At 39.1% G+C, this 17,662-nt stretch overlaps 1 protein-coding gene across 1 annotated transcript in view; it reads left to right on the forward strand.

Annotated features, from left to right (window-relative positions):
• Positions 1-14,214, forward strand: part of LOC121338199 (macrophage mannose receptor 1-like) — a 31,691-nt gene extending 17,477 nt beyond the window's left edge. Inside the window, exons 20-30 of the mRNA XM_041408919.1 lie at positions 137-279; positions 1,220-1,334; positions 2,709-2,857; positions 4,361-4,463; positions 5,260-5,492; positions 6,952-7,117; positions 8,112-8,264; positions 8,514-8,630; positions 10,046-10,213; positions 12,229-12,270; positions 12,665-14,214. Of these exons, the coding sequence (XP_041264853.1) occupies positions 137-279; positions 1,220-1,334; positions 2,709-2,857; positions 4,361-4,463; positions 5,260-5,492; positions 6,952-7,117; positions 8,112-8,264; positions 8,514-8,630; positions 10,046-10,213; positions 12,229-12,270; positions 12,665-12,903 (1,628 nt within the window). The 3' untranslated portion in view covers positions 12,904-14,214. The remainder of the gene's footprint in view (positions 1-136; positions 280-1,219; positions 1,335-2,708; positions 2,858-4,360; positions 4,464-5,259; positions 5,493-6,951; positions 7,118-8,111; positions 8,265-8,513; positions 8,631-10,045; positions 10,214-12,228; positions 12,271-12,664) is intronic.
• Positions 14,215-17,662: the final 3,448 nt, after the last annotated feature.

Genomic DNA, 17,662 nt, shown 5'->3' on the forward strand with positions numbered 1-17,662 from the left:
GCTTCCAATTTTGCAAAACCAATTTTGCAAAACCAATTTTGCTTCCTACAACAGATTTTCTTTAGGAAAGGACAATTTTTATCTCAGTCTTGGTTGCGTTTTGTTTTGTCTGGTTCTAATTCTAATTTTCTTACAGGCACGTGGAATGATATCAACTGTGGCAGTGTTGAGTTGTTCATCTGTGAAAGGCTTAACAACACTGTTCGTCCAACTGTTGCTCCCACTTCACCACCGCCACAGGGTGGGTGTATGGAAGACTGGCTCCTCTTTGATAACAAGGTGAAGTAAGAAATGTCAATGTACTGTATTTTTAAAAGAGCAGAATGAAAAAAAAATCTTTGAATCAGTTTTTCAATTGTAGCAGGGTTTTTAGTTACCACAAATTTGCTTGAGCAAAAATATTTCAGTTTGATAGAAATCCTTTGTTTGAGATCCAGTGGCTGATGTCTTCCTTTTCCTTCTCTCTCTCAGCCCTGAGGAAAAATCACAAACTCAGTGTCTTCTATTTCATGGTGCTCTCTCAGCCTAAAATCTCTCTCTCTTCCTCACCTCCTGGAAGAGGAGCTTCAAACTCTCTTCCCTTAACTCTTCTCTTAGTGTTTATATACCACTTCTGCCCACTGTCCATTTTCCTCAATTATTCCACAAATTAACTGCTTAACTTTTCAGTTGCATGCTTTAGGTAGCACATTTGGGTTGCTTGACTCTGACAAAGCTATATTATGACTTAAACCTCATAAGATCATATTACAAGAAATTATAAATTCATGGCTTTCTTTACAATGTCAGAATAATTTCCTTTCTGTGATTTTCCTGTGAGAATCAAATCCTGTTTAACAAATAGGGCAACAGAAGATGAAATATTTTGCTTCAATAACATATCCTTTTTTTTTTTTTTCCCTGACGTCTTCTTAAGCATTCTTCTCACTGTCACATCTCAGAATTATGCTCACAAGTTTTAATGCAATTTCTGCTGAGATCAATAGACTGGCATATCCCTTCTTTTAAATATATGCCAAAATATTGGGCTCTATAATTTTCTAGTACAGATCTTCTCTGTCATTTAAACCTGAAGACAAGCTAGAAAGTACTGTTAAATTAGTTAACCTCCCCTTTTACATAAAATATCCAGTTTATTTTGTTTGTTACAAACAGAGATATTTTCATCAGAAATTAAAACAGCATCTAGATTCAGATTTGGCGCACTTCTTTTTTTCAGTGTTTTAAAGTCTTTGGCTTTAATGAAAATGATACGTTGACATGGCATGCTGCACGAAACAACTGCATTGATCTTGGAGGAAATCTGGTTACTATATCCAAAAAGGAAGAGCAAGGTAAACATGCCAATGTTTTGACAACGATGACACACCATGTAATTTCTGAAAAAAAGATTTAAAAATATGTTAGGCCTTCTGCCATATATGCAATTATTTATTCCATATCAATACAAATTTATGCTGAATGAGGAATTGCACTTTTGGAAAAATGCTTGCACAGGTTTTAGTGTCATGATTAAATCCTGAAATCATATTTTGGAGTGTAATATAGGACATACTGCTGAAATATTATTTTTAAATAAATTATATAAATGATTTAAATTAATTTCTAAAATTATTATTCTGATGAAATTTTTTTTAATTATATAAATTATTTTATATAAATTATATATATATATTAAATTTTAATAAATTCCTTTTTATTTTGCCATATAATTAAATGCCCACTTTTTTTCCTTTTAAGAAGCTAGCTGATCCTTGAGGTAACATCCATCTATGGTCAATCTCTGATTCTATGATTCTATGACTCTATGACTCTATGATTCTATGCCAAAATGGCACACAAAAGGAGTAATATCCAAACCCAAATCACTGGGCAGCAGCTTCTGAGCCAGGTGCTGTGGGTGCCAGTGGAGGACACATCCTCAGGCAGCAGAAGGCTCCACTGCTGATGTCCCAGCTTCTCCCTGTTCCCCTTGTTCTGCTGGACCTCAGCACCTGCTGGTCTTGCTGCTCAGCATGTTGCAAATATTTTAAGAGGCCTCATGTTTGCTTGGGAGGTGTGCTGCCTCAGGTCCTGAGGGATGCATATGGACCATCTCCTACCTCACTCCATCAATGCTAGTGGTTTACATTTCTTTTTTTGTAGCAGAGGAAGGAGATTATTTCAGTGGAAAATCAGTCTTGGCAGGAACTAAGGAGAGCAGCATCTGGTATTCCACAAATTCATACATAGTTCATAGGTACTTGGTTACTAAGTCAGGTTTATTTAGTGCTATGTATGTTTAGAAATTATGTTATTAAGTCATGATAAAAAATGAATTAACCAAAGAAGAAAAGGGAGTGCACACTTGGTGGACTCAATTTCTATGTGCCAAGGCTTAGTGCACTCATGTTAATTTCTGTAATATATTAGGACATTTTCCATGCTTGCCAGATGATGAACAACATAGAAGAGTGTACAAAAAAATTCCTGTTTCATTAAAAATTTGCCCATCCTTGAATTTGTATACACTTTTTTCCAATTTCAACTTCGGATGACTGATGTTAAATATCCATTAATATATATAAATTTCATTCTTGTCCTGAGATTGGCATCTTATTATAAAGAGAAAACTCATCATCCTGGTTTCAGGCACTCCAAAGTTTGTGGAATTGGGGAAGAGTGCATTCCGTTTCCTTTCTTATGCAATTTTTCTTTTTTCCCTTCAGCTTTCCTTATGTCCCTCTTAAAAAATGCAGCAACTGATGCTTGGATTGGACTGAATGATATAAATCAGGAGCACACATACTTGTGGACAGATGGAAGCCCAGTAGACTACACAAATTGGGCAAAAGGTTCCCGAAGTTATTATAGTATGGTAAGCATCAATTTCTGTTTGTCACTTGAACACTACAACTTTGGTAGATGAACAAAACGTATGCAGCTACTACTGTATTTCTGTCCTTCCCTTTATGAAGGTTTTTGTTGTCTCATTGCTTTTTAAAAGCAGAGTATCCATGTGGGAGGTGTATCTACACACTTTTTTTCAGCTTCTGTATTTGTCATGGTTCTGTATGAGTTCAGACAGAGGTTTAGAAGAATCATGCGAAACTGAAACATGTGAGCAATTTCCCTCGCTTTACCATGACTCATCAGGATATTCAAATTAACCATAGCATAAACTATATCATTTCGGGATGCAGTGAGTGTTGTTTAGATTTGAAAATACTCAGATAATTACATGCATTGACATTTCCTGGCACTGAGCCTGTCAAGATAAATGCATTGAATGAAATACTCAAAAGAGGGAGTCTGGGTCTTCATTTCTAATTTTTATCTTCCCCTAATCTTCATTTTGAAAAATCCTTTCTCTGTGCTTTGAAATTTCTGGGTTCTCTATACCTTTTGTGTGTAATTGTAAGACAAAACTTAGCTTTACTCAGTAATTGTGAAATGGTCAATGTAGAGTACTGTCCAATAGTATTGTTTCTACACCCCTGTGCTAGCTCTACCAAGTTTCTCTTTTTTCATTAAGAGTATTGCTTCACATTCAGTTAAAATGCAAAAAAGTTCTTTGAGGTACAGCTACCATCAGGCTAGAGTGGGATTTTGGAATCTCCAGGGCTTCCCCACCTCACACATGCCTATGCTTTCTGCAGAAGACTGTGACCATTCCCCTCCAGAAATCACTGCACGTGCAACTTCTGTCTCCTGCAGACAAGCCCTGGGCTGGTGCCAGAAAGGGGTTTGGAGGAAGCATAGGGCTAAACTGAGACAAGGGGGGCCTACCCCTGCAGGAGGCCAAGCCACATCTCATGCTGTGGGAGGAAAGGAGGAAGGTAAAGGGTCCAAAGTGCAGCAGGAAGGGTGTGGGAGTTTCTCCAACAAAAGGTTGTTTCTGACAAACTACCTCTACATTACTGCACCGTGGTGACCACTTTGCCTCCTACTCCTGAACTGGGGCAGAAGGAGGAATGCAGCTCTCCAGGTAAGCTTCAGTGCTGAGGAGCAATTCCCCACAACTTCTAGGAAAACAGCAACAGACCTGTGGGCCAGAGCTAGCACACACCTGGGAGCTTGCACACAGGCACACACGTACAGGGCCGCGCACAGAGCTGTGTACGTCCAGGCAGCCCCAGACACATCCTCCTGCCTCTGTGCTGAGCCTTGCAACTCCCTCTCTCATCCAAGGACAGACTTTCCTAGGGCTGAGCTGCAAAGGCTTATTGCCATGCAATATGCCTGAGCATTGGTTGTATGAGTTTTATGAACTTCATATTATTCCTCTGTATCTGATGCATGAGTTTGTGTATCCAGAAGACGTAGGAATGCTTCCTACTTATCCACAGCTTTTTTCTTGTTAATCTCACTTGTCTTGTAGGATGATTGTGTCTTTTTGATGAAGAACCCTATTGAACAGGCAGGGAAATGGAAAGATGAAGGGTGTAAAGCAAGCAAAAGTTACATCTGCCAAAAAAATTCTGGTGAGTTTTCTTTCACCACTTTATAGTAGACCTGATTTATTGTGGTGCTAAAAGTGACTTTCCTGTAATTTTGCTCTAACCTAACTGAAATTAATGACAGTATCATATGCATTATGGACCATTTTAAAAAGATGATCACATATTTTATTTCTTTGGAGAAAATCTCTTAATTTTTTTTGATTTCAAAAACTAGACCTGTAAACAACAACAACAAAATAGATCTATGTATCATCATGCAGTTTACAACTTTTAGTAATCAAAGGTGGCTGAGAGAATTTGCTTTACATCTTCAAAACTGGAATTTTTAATGGTATACTAAAAACACTGCAAGTTCTTTATTTTTTAAAACTGCCCTGCTTGACTTCCTTTACCTTCTTTCTCAGACAATTTCAGCAGCAGAGTTACATCCCTCTGCTTGCCCATGGTGTGTTTATCATACCCTGTTCCTTGTCAGAAATACAACAAATGCCAATATATAATGGAAAATGGAAGGAATGCCTTTAATGCCCTACATTGATACAATGTGATTTAGGTAGGTCTGCTGCTTACAAGGCTTATTTGTGGGCATGATACAGATACTTATGCTAAAAGGTAATTCTGACAAGTATTAGAAAATCTTGTCACAGTACATGAACATGTAGATTTCATCATTGCAGGGATTTTTGGACATATCTTAATTTTTTGTTGCAGTTTCTCATCATTACATGACGACTCCAGTATACTAGATTGTCTCTCAGTGTTATAAGTCTGAGCCAATATAACGTTAGATTTTTGGTTGCTCTTTTGCTTGTTACAGACCCCAAACTGCTGCACTCCCAACCCACAGTTCCAGTGTTTGGCTTTAACAATTATGGTGATGACCGCTACGAAGTTATCAACTACAAAATGAGTTGGGAAAAAGCAGAGAAGAACTGCAGGGACCAGTCTGCAGAACTGGCCAGCATCCTGGATCCTTATGCTGAATCTTTCCTGTGGTTACAAATATTAAAGCATGGGGAGCCTGTATGGATTGGCCTTAACAGCAACATGGTGAGTCCAACCCAATTGCTTGTGACAGTCACAGCACCACCTTAGATGAACTATTGGTCAAATCCATAGACGTGTGACAGGAATCAAAATCTTGGAGAGGCTCCTAACTTCCCTCCACTTGAAGGGATTTACACATCTAAATGTTTGCACATAATGTAAACAAGAACTGCCACAGCCCACACTTCAAAGACCACCAAGGATGTAGCTGCAGCCCTGAGTGGCTTCAGTGGTAAAAACAGCAATGGAGCTCTCACTTCCTCCTCCATGGTCTACCACATGCTCCTGTGGTGGAGCAGTGCTGTTTCTGAAGGCATGCTGTGGAGAACAACAAAGAAGAAAATAGGTTAAAAATAGTTCTTTCTTTGTGAGTTTAAGTTTTTGTTTCAAGTCACAGCCCAGCAGTATGAGAGCTCGTGCTGGGCAACAGTGGAAAAAGCAGGGCTCTGGCAATGGGGACTCCTTAGGCTGGCTGTTGGACCTGAAGCTGGTGCCTTGTGTAAAACTGACAGCAAACTCAGCTAAGAGTGGGAGAGGTCTGAAATGACAAGCATCAACACAGGCATATAAAAAAGAACACGGATAAATAAAATGTAGCTGGATATTTTTGGAATTGAAGCTGGGTAGAAATCAAGTGGAGAGAGGTACAGCAAGAGCTTGGTGGGACACAGGTCTGAGATAGGGCACAGGTGCTGAGGTGAGAGGAACTGGAGCTGCACCTCAGTGAGACCACTGGGAAACTGGGATTAGACAGGAATCTGGAATGAAACATGGCCAAGGGTCTCAAAGCAGACAGGAAAGGAAATGACACAAAGAACAGGATGGGAGGATCTAGGCTGCACAGGATAGGGTGGCAGAAGCCATGTGTGACTAATGTCAATTATCCTCTGCAAACACTGGTGAAATCCACTGACAAAATACATGCTTAGCTCATCTCTGGTAGCTGGTCCATGCAAGGCTCACAAACTTACTTCAAGCCCAGTTAATATGGGTGACAGAGTTCTGTGGTCCAGCCCCAAGGAAAGCCTCATCAGTTTTCTCTCTCCAGTGAAACCTTGGATTTTCCTCTTTGCTTTCTAAATACCTAGAGAAGCCTGTGTTAGAGGAATAGTTTCTCTGCAATCTTTATTTGATCTGTGTGCATATGTGGACTCATTTGATGAAATCTTCATCTGTATATTCACATTTATTACCTCAAGACACTTTGTCCACTTAGGGCATGAGACGAATGGTGTGAATTGAATAATGTAGGCTGCATGCTAAACATCTGTAGGACCACTGCCCTATCTGCTGTGGAGAGTAGAAGTATGGACCAGTTCTTACATATTCATTACATAATCTTGTGCAAGAAACCATGATTCTAATTTTTTCCTAACTTTTTGCATGCATTCATGTGCGATCTTAATGTTCTTCCAATCTAATTCTTGTATGTGACATAATCATAACTCTGATTTTCTTTTAGACTGGTGGCCAATACGTGTGGTCAGATAGAAGGAGGAGCAGGTATCTTAACTGGGGCAGTGGAGAACCAAATAAAAACAAAGCCTGTGTCTATTTAGATTTGGATGGTTTTTGGAAGACAGCATCTTGCAATGAAACGTTTTTATCACTCTGTAAGCAATCCAATGGTAAGTTCCGAATTAGACAAATGTTTTTTGGGAGGTTGGAATTTAAGTTAATGTCTTTATTTGAATTTAGTTTTTCCACATATGCACAAGTTGTGATAGACAGTGTATGCCTTGTGATAAACTCTTACTTTTTTAAAGGAGTAGATCCAGTCTGATCCAGTCCATCTTGTGTGATTTCCAGACACTTCATTTCACAGTCCAGTCAACACATGCACATCATAAAAACATCTGCAATATTTTGTGCCACATGCCATAGTGGTTTTTTGCATCCTTATTTGTCAAGAGCTACAGAATCAATCAACTTTAGCCTAACTATAAATATATTAATGATATACTTTCACACTTAGAAGTATCTTTTGAAATATTGTGAGTTAAGAAACTTCTGTCAGTGTAGTAGCCAAATCAATTAGTTTGTTGCTTCTGCCCGAGTACTTTAGTGCTCAAATATTTCATGCAATTTTCAAACATGTTTCAAATTATATATGAGATTCATAATTTCTGACCCATAATTCCCAGCAAATTTTATATTAACTTAAGCTCTGTTTTGGCTTTAATCAGGTGATGTAATAGGCTATAAATTCTGCTTTTACATTGATTAGGATGTATGATGCACAAGGGCAGGTACAGACAACTTCTCTGACTTTTCTAGAAACTGGCTAGACACTAGCCACAGAGTTGTGGTGTTGAGATCCCTTACGTACGCTGATTCATTCCTCATTCTGTTTCACAAATTATAGATAAAAATTACAGTGTTGAAGACAATTTCAATTAGACTGGTGTAAGCCTCCTTTAGCAGACTGGAGAACCAGCTCCAATCAGGAAAATGTATTGCTAGTTTGTCAAGCTTAATTCAATACATTATAATTAGTTAAGTCTATGGGATATTCCTTTTCCTGGAATAAATGTCACATTTGTAGGGCTGATGTGTGGTTCAGGAGTACATATTTCCCTTAGGTTTTAAAACTCCACTGAAACCTGTGTGTCTTCTTAACAGAGTTAATCCCTAGTGAGCCACCTCAGCTTCCTGGGAAGTGTCCTGAACCGAAGCGTGGTAGATCTTGGATTCCCTTCCGTGGGCACTGTTACTATGTTCACACCACTTCTGAGGAAAGTTGGCCTGATGCTTCCATGATGTGTATTCAAATGGGTAAGTGCCCTTTTTTTATTAGGATATTTTACAGGTTGTTTTTATGTTTGGCTTTTTAATCCAGAACCAAATTATAATACTTAATGTGTGTATCAATTATAGGCTACACCTAATTTAAATTTGTTATCAAGCAGTTTTACTATATGGCAATGCTGATCATGGAGCATGTAATGAATTTTTACTGAGATAATTAATTTATAATGAAAAATCTAACTGAAATTGTATGTAATCTTTAATTAATATTTTTAGGTGCCTCTCTGGTTTCCATAGAAGATTCAGCTGAAATGAATTTTCTCTTACTTTACTTGTCTCCACTTGCAAGTGACTTCAGAAAGTTTTGGATAGGATTGTTCAAAAATATTGATGGTAATTATTTCACAATGCATACTGAGATGAAAATAGATACTAAGTAAACAGAGTGAATGCTGAGCACTACTAACACACTAAATAATAGTACAAATATGCTAAATATTTAATAAATAATCAGTGAAAAAACCTTATAAATATTCAATAGCTTTTCTGCTAAAATATGTAAAACATTAACCACCAAGAGGTTTATGCTTTCTGTATCTTTGTTGCAATTAGAGTATATTTGTCTGGAAAAGATTTTAGCTTAGCATTGCAGTAGTTGACTAAAAATATTTCCTATTGCGTTTTTAAATTCAAATTACTTAACATTTAACCACTGTAGTATTTTAAGCAAAATGTTGTCTTGTCATTAAATGCTGAGTTAAATTAAATTTAAATTTATTTCTGGACAACACAGGGCATAGCATCTCATATGAGCTGCCTAGAAAAAATTTATTAATCTAAATTTCAGTGGTTTTTTCTGTAAATTTTTGGTGGAACCTTTCATTTATATCCAAATATATTTAATGTGGTTCTTTCATGTTTTTTTTTTAACTGCTGTAACTTCAAATTTGATACTGTATTCTATATCATCATAATTCTGAATCCAGTTTCTCTTGTCAGACTTTGAGGGTAAACCTCCAGACTGAGCCTAGACTGGGCTCCAACTTCTGCTCAAGTCTGTGTCTCTCACCAGCAGGAATGGTGGGCCAGGCTGATCTGTTCTAGCTGAAACTGAGCACTACAAAAGCAGTGACTTGTTCCTGACCTGTCCCCTACAGTGCCACGGTGCAGGGGCAGGAGGGAGGTGCAGCTGCAGGGGAGGGACACAGGAAGCAGCACTGAGGCAGCTGGATACACCAGGATATGCTGCCCCAAAAGCACACACAGAGGGAGGGAAGACAGCTATTATTCCTACTTGATGGGAGATGCTTGACAGTCAGCAGATGAGATTATTAAAGAGAGAGCTAATTCAATTTGCAAAGATAATTAATTAATCCAGCTGTAATAAAATAGTCATTCACTGATCTTGAATATACACACAAAGAAAATCTCCTGAACATTCTGTATGCTGAGCACTGCTGATACTGGCTGGTACAGGTGCTCTGCTTTTCTTAGGGTCCTCAGGAACAGCCTTGGGTGCAGGCTTCAGCTAAAGGTCCCTGGAAAGCTGGACAGGACTTCCTCACACCAGTGACACCTGTGAACAGTAATGAAGTTAACTTTGTGAGCATTTGCATTTGCTACACTTCCCCCTGGAAAGTTCTGGCTGTTAAAAGAGTGAGGAATAAGTTCTCTAGAGTGAGAAAGAGGTGCTCTGTGATACCACTTCAATCAACTAAAAAATCCCAGATCTGATCTGTCATTGAGACCAGTAGACTAGAAGTTATTCTCCACTTCATTCACTCACTAGGTAATGCATTTGATTTTAGGAGAATGGATATGGATGGACAGAAGTGCAGTAGAATATGTCAACTGGGAGAAAGGAGAGCCTACAGTACTTTTTGATGAACACTGTGTTGACATGGACGTCTCAAGCGGAACCTGGAGGACATATTACTGCTCTGTTGACCAGAATTTTATTTGCAAAATCCCCAAAAGTAAGTTCTGAATTTCTGTGCTTTGGGTGATTATCAAAGTAGTGGTTGATACACATCAGGTCATCAGCGTTTAGGCACTGGTACACTTCATGCATTGATGCTGATGCATGTGCATCTGAATCAAAGCCAAGAGTAATTTTTGTTTAAAATGGTGAGAAATAATGTTGGAGAATAATCTGAGTCACTGTTCCCTCCTCTCAGTTTAAAAGCATAGATTTCTGGGCATTTACTGGGCCCTGGGGTAGGGAAGGACATATCATCTGTTGAGAGTGCAGAGAAGATTCATGGATATTGTGGTTAGAGTGCAAGAAGCAGTAGATGACGAATAGAAGATTAAACTGGAAAGTGCTGAAAAGAAAGGTAGATTCTCTCCCCATAGGTAAGCTGAGGGGAAGAGTGCAAAGTCACTGAGCTCCTGCAGAGAGAAGGTAGGTGCCTCTGGTGTGGACAGTACCACCATGGTGAAGCAGCTGGGATTTGCTGGATGAGCAAGAAGAAAACATCAGAGAGTGGGCAGTGGGGCCCAATTAATTTCTCTGCTGACAGGTGCGCAGTGAGATGTCAGGACAACCAAGCATGGTGTGCTTCATTTATAATGGTTACTTGTGGCCCTGTGGTGTTTTGGCGCAGTGAGATGTCAGGACAACCAAACAGCATGGTGTGCTTCATTTATAATGGTTACTTGTGGCCCTGTGGTGTTTTAGAAGACAACTGATAAGAAATCTGATGAAATGTCACAGGCTGGAGTGAGTCCTGCTTGTGTGCACAGCAGTACTGCGTAAAACATGAAGGACATAAACCTGCACACATGCAGCTGTCGTGGGTCAATGTATGTGCACAGACCTTGCTGTGTTTGCACACATCAGCTGGGAGACACTTTGGAATAGGTCACATTTGCTACTGGCAAACAGATCCACCACACAAATGTAATTCTTGTAGTGGGGACCAATTCTGCCTGTGAATCTTGGTGGGTTGGCAATGGAGTCATCCATGAACGTTTTAGGGTCCAGCAGTCAGTCCAGCAAGCAATTAACTGAATTGTATCCCCCAAGCAATGGAGGGAGGAAAAGGAATCTGCCTAAAAATACAGCTAAACTGCTAAATACAACTGTGCTTTTCATTTTTGGAAGCATAAAAATTGGAATTCTTTGTGTGTGAAGTGTTAAGCTTTACACTGTGGAAGAGTAAAAACTTTGAACACAATCTACCTTACACAAAAAGTGTTCAAAGCAATGGTGAGATGACGACAGTTAGTCTTGAGGTTTTCTTCTTTTACAAATGTTTTTAGCAAGTATATTTCATGGATTCAGCAAAATTTCTAAAAATAAATTTTTATACATTTTTCATGTGCACATACTTTGTTCAGCTCTGGGGCTCCCCACCCAAGAAAAACTCAACTAGGTTATTTTTAAACCATTTGAAATAACCTACTTTTAAAATAGCCTACTCAGCTTGGTTCAGAAAAGGACATTGAAGATAATCTGAGGGCTGGAGCATCTCCCATATGAGCACAGGCTGGGAGAGCTGGAGTTGTTTAGTCTGGAGTAGAGAAGGATCCAGGAAGACCTTATAGAACTATCTAGTTCCTAATGGGGGCCCAAAAGAGAGCTGGAGAGAGACTTCTTTCACGGATATGTAGTGACAAGACAAGGGACTTTAAAATAAAAAAATGAGTGTGTTTAGCTTATTTATTAGGACGAAATTCTTTAATGTGAAGGTGGTGAGCAACTGGGACAGGCTGTCCAGAAAAGTTGTGGGTACTCAGCCATGGAAATGTTCAAGACCAGGTTGGGTAGGGGCTTGTGAGAAACTTGGTCTCTGGAAGGTGTGCCTGTCCAGGACAGGGGGGTTGGAACTCAATGATCTTTAAAGCTCTTTCCAACCCAAACCATTCTATGATTCTATAATTATTTAAAATTTGTTATGAACACAAAGTAAATTTTATGTATGCAGTATTTATTTCATTGAACTGTTACTTTCAAACTGTATAATATATATATTCTTTAATTTTGAAGTTGCTGAAGTTGAGCCAACCCATGATTCACCTGTAAATAATGGTAAGTTGGTTTCTTTTAAGCCAAAACCCCAGAAATTTCAATAGGTTTATAGGCATTCATTGTTTAGAAGTGGAATTTCCCCCAGAAACTTTAATTAAAGTACCCATTTTACTGTCAGGATTGTTTTTTTTTTAATCAGTTTAAAATGAGAGCACTTCTCTCAAACTGGATGTCTTCTTTTTTTTCAAGTTGTATATGTAGTACAACATAATGTTCCTTAGAACAGATTAAGCCAAATTTTGCATTATTTAGCTGGAACATGCATCAATTTTAACTGCTATTATGATTGTTCAGTACTTTGTTTTGACTCAGTTGCTTACTTAGGGAGATATTTGTTGTATGCCACAGCAGTCTCTGGGCATTTGTAGAAATTTTTCTGTCTTGTCTTCTACAGCATCAAGAAATGAAGCTGCTGCTTCATCCTCAAGTGGTTTAGGTGGGATGATTTTTGTACTGGTCTTCCTTCTGCTAGCTGGCACTGGCCTCACCTTGTATTGTTTCTATAAAAGAAGACGTGATCGACAGATGTTTACAGCTGGGTTTGACAATGCCATATACCGTGGTGACCTTGGAACGCATGAATCAAATTGTCTTGTGACCAATATTGAAGAAAATGAGCAGGCAACAGTTTAATAGGCTGGGTAATCTTGGGCTTGATTTTGAAAAGAATTAAAGTGTTGGCATGCAAGAATTCTTAAGGAAAGCAATTTTCTCCTGTGGAAATTCTATTTAATTTTGCATGGAGTACTTCTTGCTTTCTCTACTAGCAGGGACAAGCAAACTTGCAAGGCAGATACAGAGATCTGCTCGCAAACTTTAGTACCTGGGAGGGTTTCACACAGACCTGGAGCTATTTGTGTCAGCCAACACTCAGGCAGCTCCAGCCGCCGCGCACATCCAGCATCGTCTTTAGGCACAAGAACTGTTTCCACCATATTCAGTTGTGAGAATATGGTCCTTAGCATACTTCAAAAAGTATATCCAGACCTGTAGGTACCCTGAAAGTGTCCTGTTGATGTCCAGCACAGACTGGCAGAATTACACAGGCTGGACAGGATGTCCAAGCTCACCTGGTGCAGATCCCTGTTTGAAGCAAGACCAGGTCATAGCCTCAGCCAGGCAGCCTGCTCCAGTGCTGTGGGTCCAGGTATTCTCTTTGCTACTGAGGTACCACAGAAACTCTTTGTGTTGCCCATGAGATCAGAATTAACATAATTTCCTCCTCTGTTTATGATTGATGAAAAGCAAAGTGTAAATTGTATTTCTTCTGCTGTAATTCTGTAACTTAAGCATTGAAAGATCAGCTGTGATGAGAGGTGGGAATGTATTGTGAATATAGTGGTTTATCATAAACAGTCAAGTAGTTTAAATAGTCAAGTAGGGATTCAAAGGATGCTGCAAAAGGGCAGGAAGGAAAGAGAAATCATATTTAATTCACACCTGAACATTGATATAAAAAGTATTCTTGATATCTCCAATGCCAGTGTAGATTTCTTAAATTTTTAGGCCAATTTGTCAAAGCCTAATGAAACTTACCTTTAGAATGTCTTTTCTAATTTCTAACCAAATTCTCGCTGTCCAAGTCTGTTTTAAACCTTTGAGTTTCATTCTAGACTTCCATCATGATGGAGCTGCTGGCATTGCATCTTATACTAGTTTACTGGTATATTCTCAGGCTTCATAAACCTTAAAATAGGCTCACATACAGGTGTTTTTCATTTTTACTTTCGAAGTGTCTTTTATGCCAAATGCAAACAACCATATGGCTCAAAGCTCTCAGTGCAGTGGATGTCCTTATTTAATTTGATACTTTTTGATATTTTAATCTTTTGACATGTTTTAATTGTGTTTAAGTTAAAATATTTTGTGTGAGTATGAAAAACATGTAAATAAGTTTTTATTCTGCGTTGGTTCACTAAATGGGAATTAAAAGGCTGATTCTAAGTAAAAGTGTGTGTCTCTTCTTAAACAGAACAATTCATCACAACAGAAAAAAGAGAAAGGAGGGATGGAACCTTTAATTTTTATACACAAATGAGCATCCACTTTTCCTAGTCTAGCATGTTCTTAAATGCTCCTTACTAATCTGTGAAACTATGTCTCATTGCTTCTTTATCTGCAACATTTGAAGAGTTTACTCATCTAATGAAAATGTTGCAATTTAAGACTACTTATGCGCTGGTCTGCACTAGTAGCTTCTGAGACAGATTTTATATATTGATAGCTCTTTCATATCTCCTCTCAATATTGGATGATAGCAACACTAGCTCTTTCTTTCTGTATTTCACTGGCCACATCTTCCAGGTCTCTCATTCCTTCTGCTGTTTCCTTCTAGACCCTGTGCTGTGACTTCTGTAGTTCTTCTGACTACATACCACATGCATGCATACTACAGTGCACTGCACCAGTAGAGAAGGTATTTCAGCTGAGATCCTCACAGTACTGAGCAGATTAAAAATTTCAATCCACTCTTGTAACACCTTCCATAAAGGACCCTTCTCTCTGGCTTGTCTGAATTGGTTCCACAGGAAGCATAATTTTGGATAAAGAAGTGGCTACCAGAAAACAATAGGCCAAACCCAGGAAATATGCCTAATGAGAATTTAATTAGTCAACATTTCCAAGGACTGATAAGTCTTAGCAGTCCTGTTGCATTTGTGAGAATTGAACCCAGAGTTCACCGGATCTGTACAGAGTTTCGAGTGCCCACGAGCATCAGCAGAGAGGGGATTGTGTACCTTGGACTGTATCAGAGACAGCAGAAGCTGGTGCCTGCCTGGTGTTGAAAAGTAAGACCCTCTGAGGAACTTTCCAGACATCCCCTGAGAATTCTCTGGAGTGCCAGTATGGCTCTTTGAAGCTGAGTGTACAGCTGGGATTAGTTTCAGAACATTGGTCCAACCAATATTGATCATTGCCTGTGAGTGAACTCTGTGAGTGAAGAAATCAAATGTGCTGTGTGAATACTTGCTTGTTATTAGAGGAGATTCATTCTATTCATAATAACAGCTTTCTAGAGAAAAACCCAAACAAACAGAGCCAGCTGTTTTAAGAAACACAGTTTATCATCTGCATTTCTTCCCTACCAGTGAAGCAGGAATTTACAAGAAAGTTTAGTTTTCCATACATGCTTATTTGATTGATTTTCTTTACACCTGTTATTTGTTACTTGTAGGGTTTTTGTTTTTTTTTTATTATAAATTAGTCTCCTGCAGCTAAATTTCTGAAGGAAAGCTTCCATTGCCACTATTTCCTACCGAATCCTGGCTAATAGACCAACTCCAAGAATGCTCATCAGACAAGACAGGTCCAACACCTAGTTTACAGACTACTTGTGTGGAGCTAGGAAAGAGATACTCATCAAATGCTTGGACACAGAATTTAGTGGTAAAAGCAATCTTTCTACCAGGCCTAGGAACATTTGCCATTACACTGCTGTAAACAGAAATGTAAGAAACACAATTTGTCAACTTGTCCTGCTTCCACATAGATTCTGGATTTGTTCTTACATGCAACAATAGCATTTGTAAAATGCCTCTCCAAAGATTTTGACACTTACTTTCTCATTTGCTTGCCCTTGCTTTCTCTATATTAGGATGGTATTTTAGAGAGAATGTCCTGCCTTTTCTCACCTATTTTCATTATATCCCTAGCCTATAACATGGATGAAAAATTAATTGATTCTGTACTTGAACTTATTATAATGTAAGAAGTAGTAACTGCTTTAAGGAAGGAAAAGTTGTGGGAAAATTCACCATTGTAGCTTTCTCTAAGGTTGGACAGTGATAGAGCCATGGCAACACATATACAAGGAGGAATGATGCATCCTCCTCCTCCAAAAGAATACCAGTTTAGAGAGAAAATTTGCTAATATCAGTATCAGTACCTATTAGATTCAGGATCCTGGCTAAACATGAGTCTAAACTGTTGAAGTACAAGTCCTTACTTTTGTCATTTAATTTTCTGAAACTAGGGGACAGAAAAAGGAAGTAAAGAGTAATTTGGAGCAAAATGTAAGGAAGTTCTATAAATACAAAGAGAATAGATAGATAGTTGTGAAATGAGCTAGTGCCTTCAGGCCAGATTCCAATGGGCAAGGGCCAGGTTTTCCGGGGTCAATAGGAAAGGTGTAAACTGCTCCATAAGCAGAACGTTGTCCCAATGTCACTGCATCCGGACAGAGGAAGAGTTAGTGTTCGTTTTGTCTCTTCTCAGCTGTGTCCTTATCTAACTTGTCCAGCTTTCTCGGCACAAGTTTTTGCTGTGCACAACTATTCACTATCTGATATATAATCTTTTGAAAGATTTGGTGAGTGTTTTAAGGATGTGGTTAGTGGTTCTGGTTCCTCTGAGGAAATATTGACTCTCATTTCTGGAGAATGTATACAGTGCAACCATTATACTGTTTTTTTACCCAGACTGTAGATCTAGACATCTAGATGAAATCCATCTCACCTACTTTTAGAACTGACTGGCATAATTTTGCTTTATAGTTGATAGTCAGGAATATGTATGGAGGTCTTGCAGGTGTTTCATTGCCCATCAGAAGAGGCAAATGATGACAGAGAGGTTCTTGACATAGGAGGGAATAATATTCAGTAATTGAAGGAGAAAGGATTTGTGCAGTGAAAACCATCAACTGAGGTTGGTAAGAGGATGGCAAACAAAAATACAATGCAAAGTGTCCAAACAAAGGAGATTGAAGGGAAAGGCTGAAGTAGAAATGAAGGAGTTTGAATTGAGCCAGAAGTGCTGACCATTCCAAGGAGAGACAGGCAAGGCTGAGCATGGCAAAGCAGAGGTCTGGGAAATGCAGATGCTGCAGGGAAAGGTGCAGGAGGATAGGACTTCTGGTTGTGGGGAAGGACTAGAGGGTTAAATATACTTTGCCTATGAGAATTGAGAAAAAAAAAGCTGATGCACCTAAAGTGAATGGTTGCCTCAGGAACACTGTTCAGATGAGGAAAGAGAGTGTGTGTGAGGGTGGGGAAAGGCTGGAGAGTGTAAGATCTTTGTGTGTTTGTTCCTATTTTCTTGGGTGTTCTTGTGTTCTTTGGAAAGGCCACAGCTGGGGGTCAGAGATGAAGGCCGGATGCCTCTCCCCTTGCTCTGGCTCCTGATGTCTTTCACAGGGCAGAGCCATCTAGAAAAATGAGGAGATGATTTCTTTATTGAGAGTGGTGAGTGTGCAAAGGATGTGGCTGATGCTTCAGAGCATTGTGCTAGAGTGCAGAGGACACGAGGGAACCTGGGTTTTCCCAAGAGGAACAGAAAGTGGACCTGTGGGGAAGCCTCTGGGGCAATGGAAAGGAAGAGGTTTTTGGCTAGAGTGCTACAGAGGAACTGTGTGGGTTGTTTTGCAATCCAAGAAGCCACTGAGAGAAAGCTTACA

The sequence above is a fragment of the Onychostruthus taczanowskii genome, unplaced genomic scaffold, assembly GCF_017590055.1.
Source record: "Onychostruthus taczanowskii isolate IOZ18803 unplaced genomic scaffold, ASM1759005v1 scaffold3, whole genome shotgun sequence".
Classification (NCBI taxonomy): Eukaryota; Metazoa; Chordata; class Aves; order Passeriformes; family Passeridae; genus Onychostruthus; species Onychostruthus taczanowskii.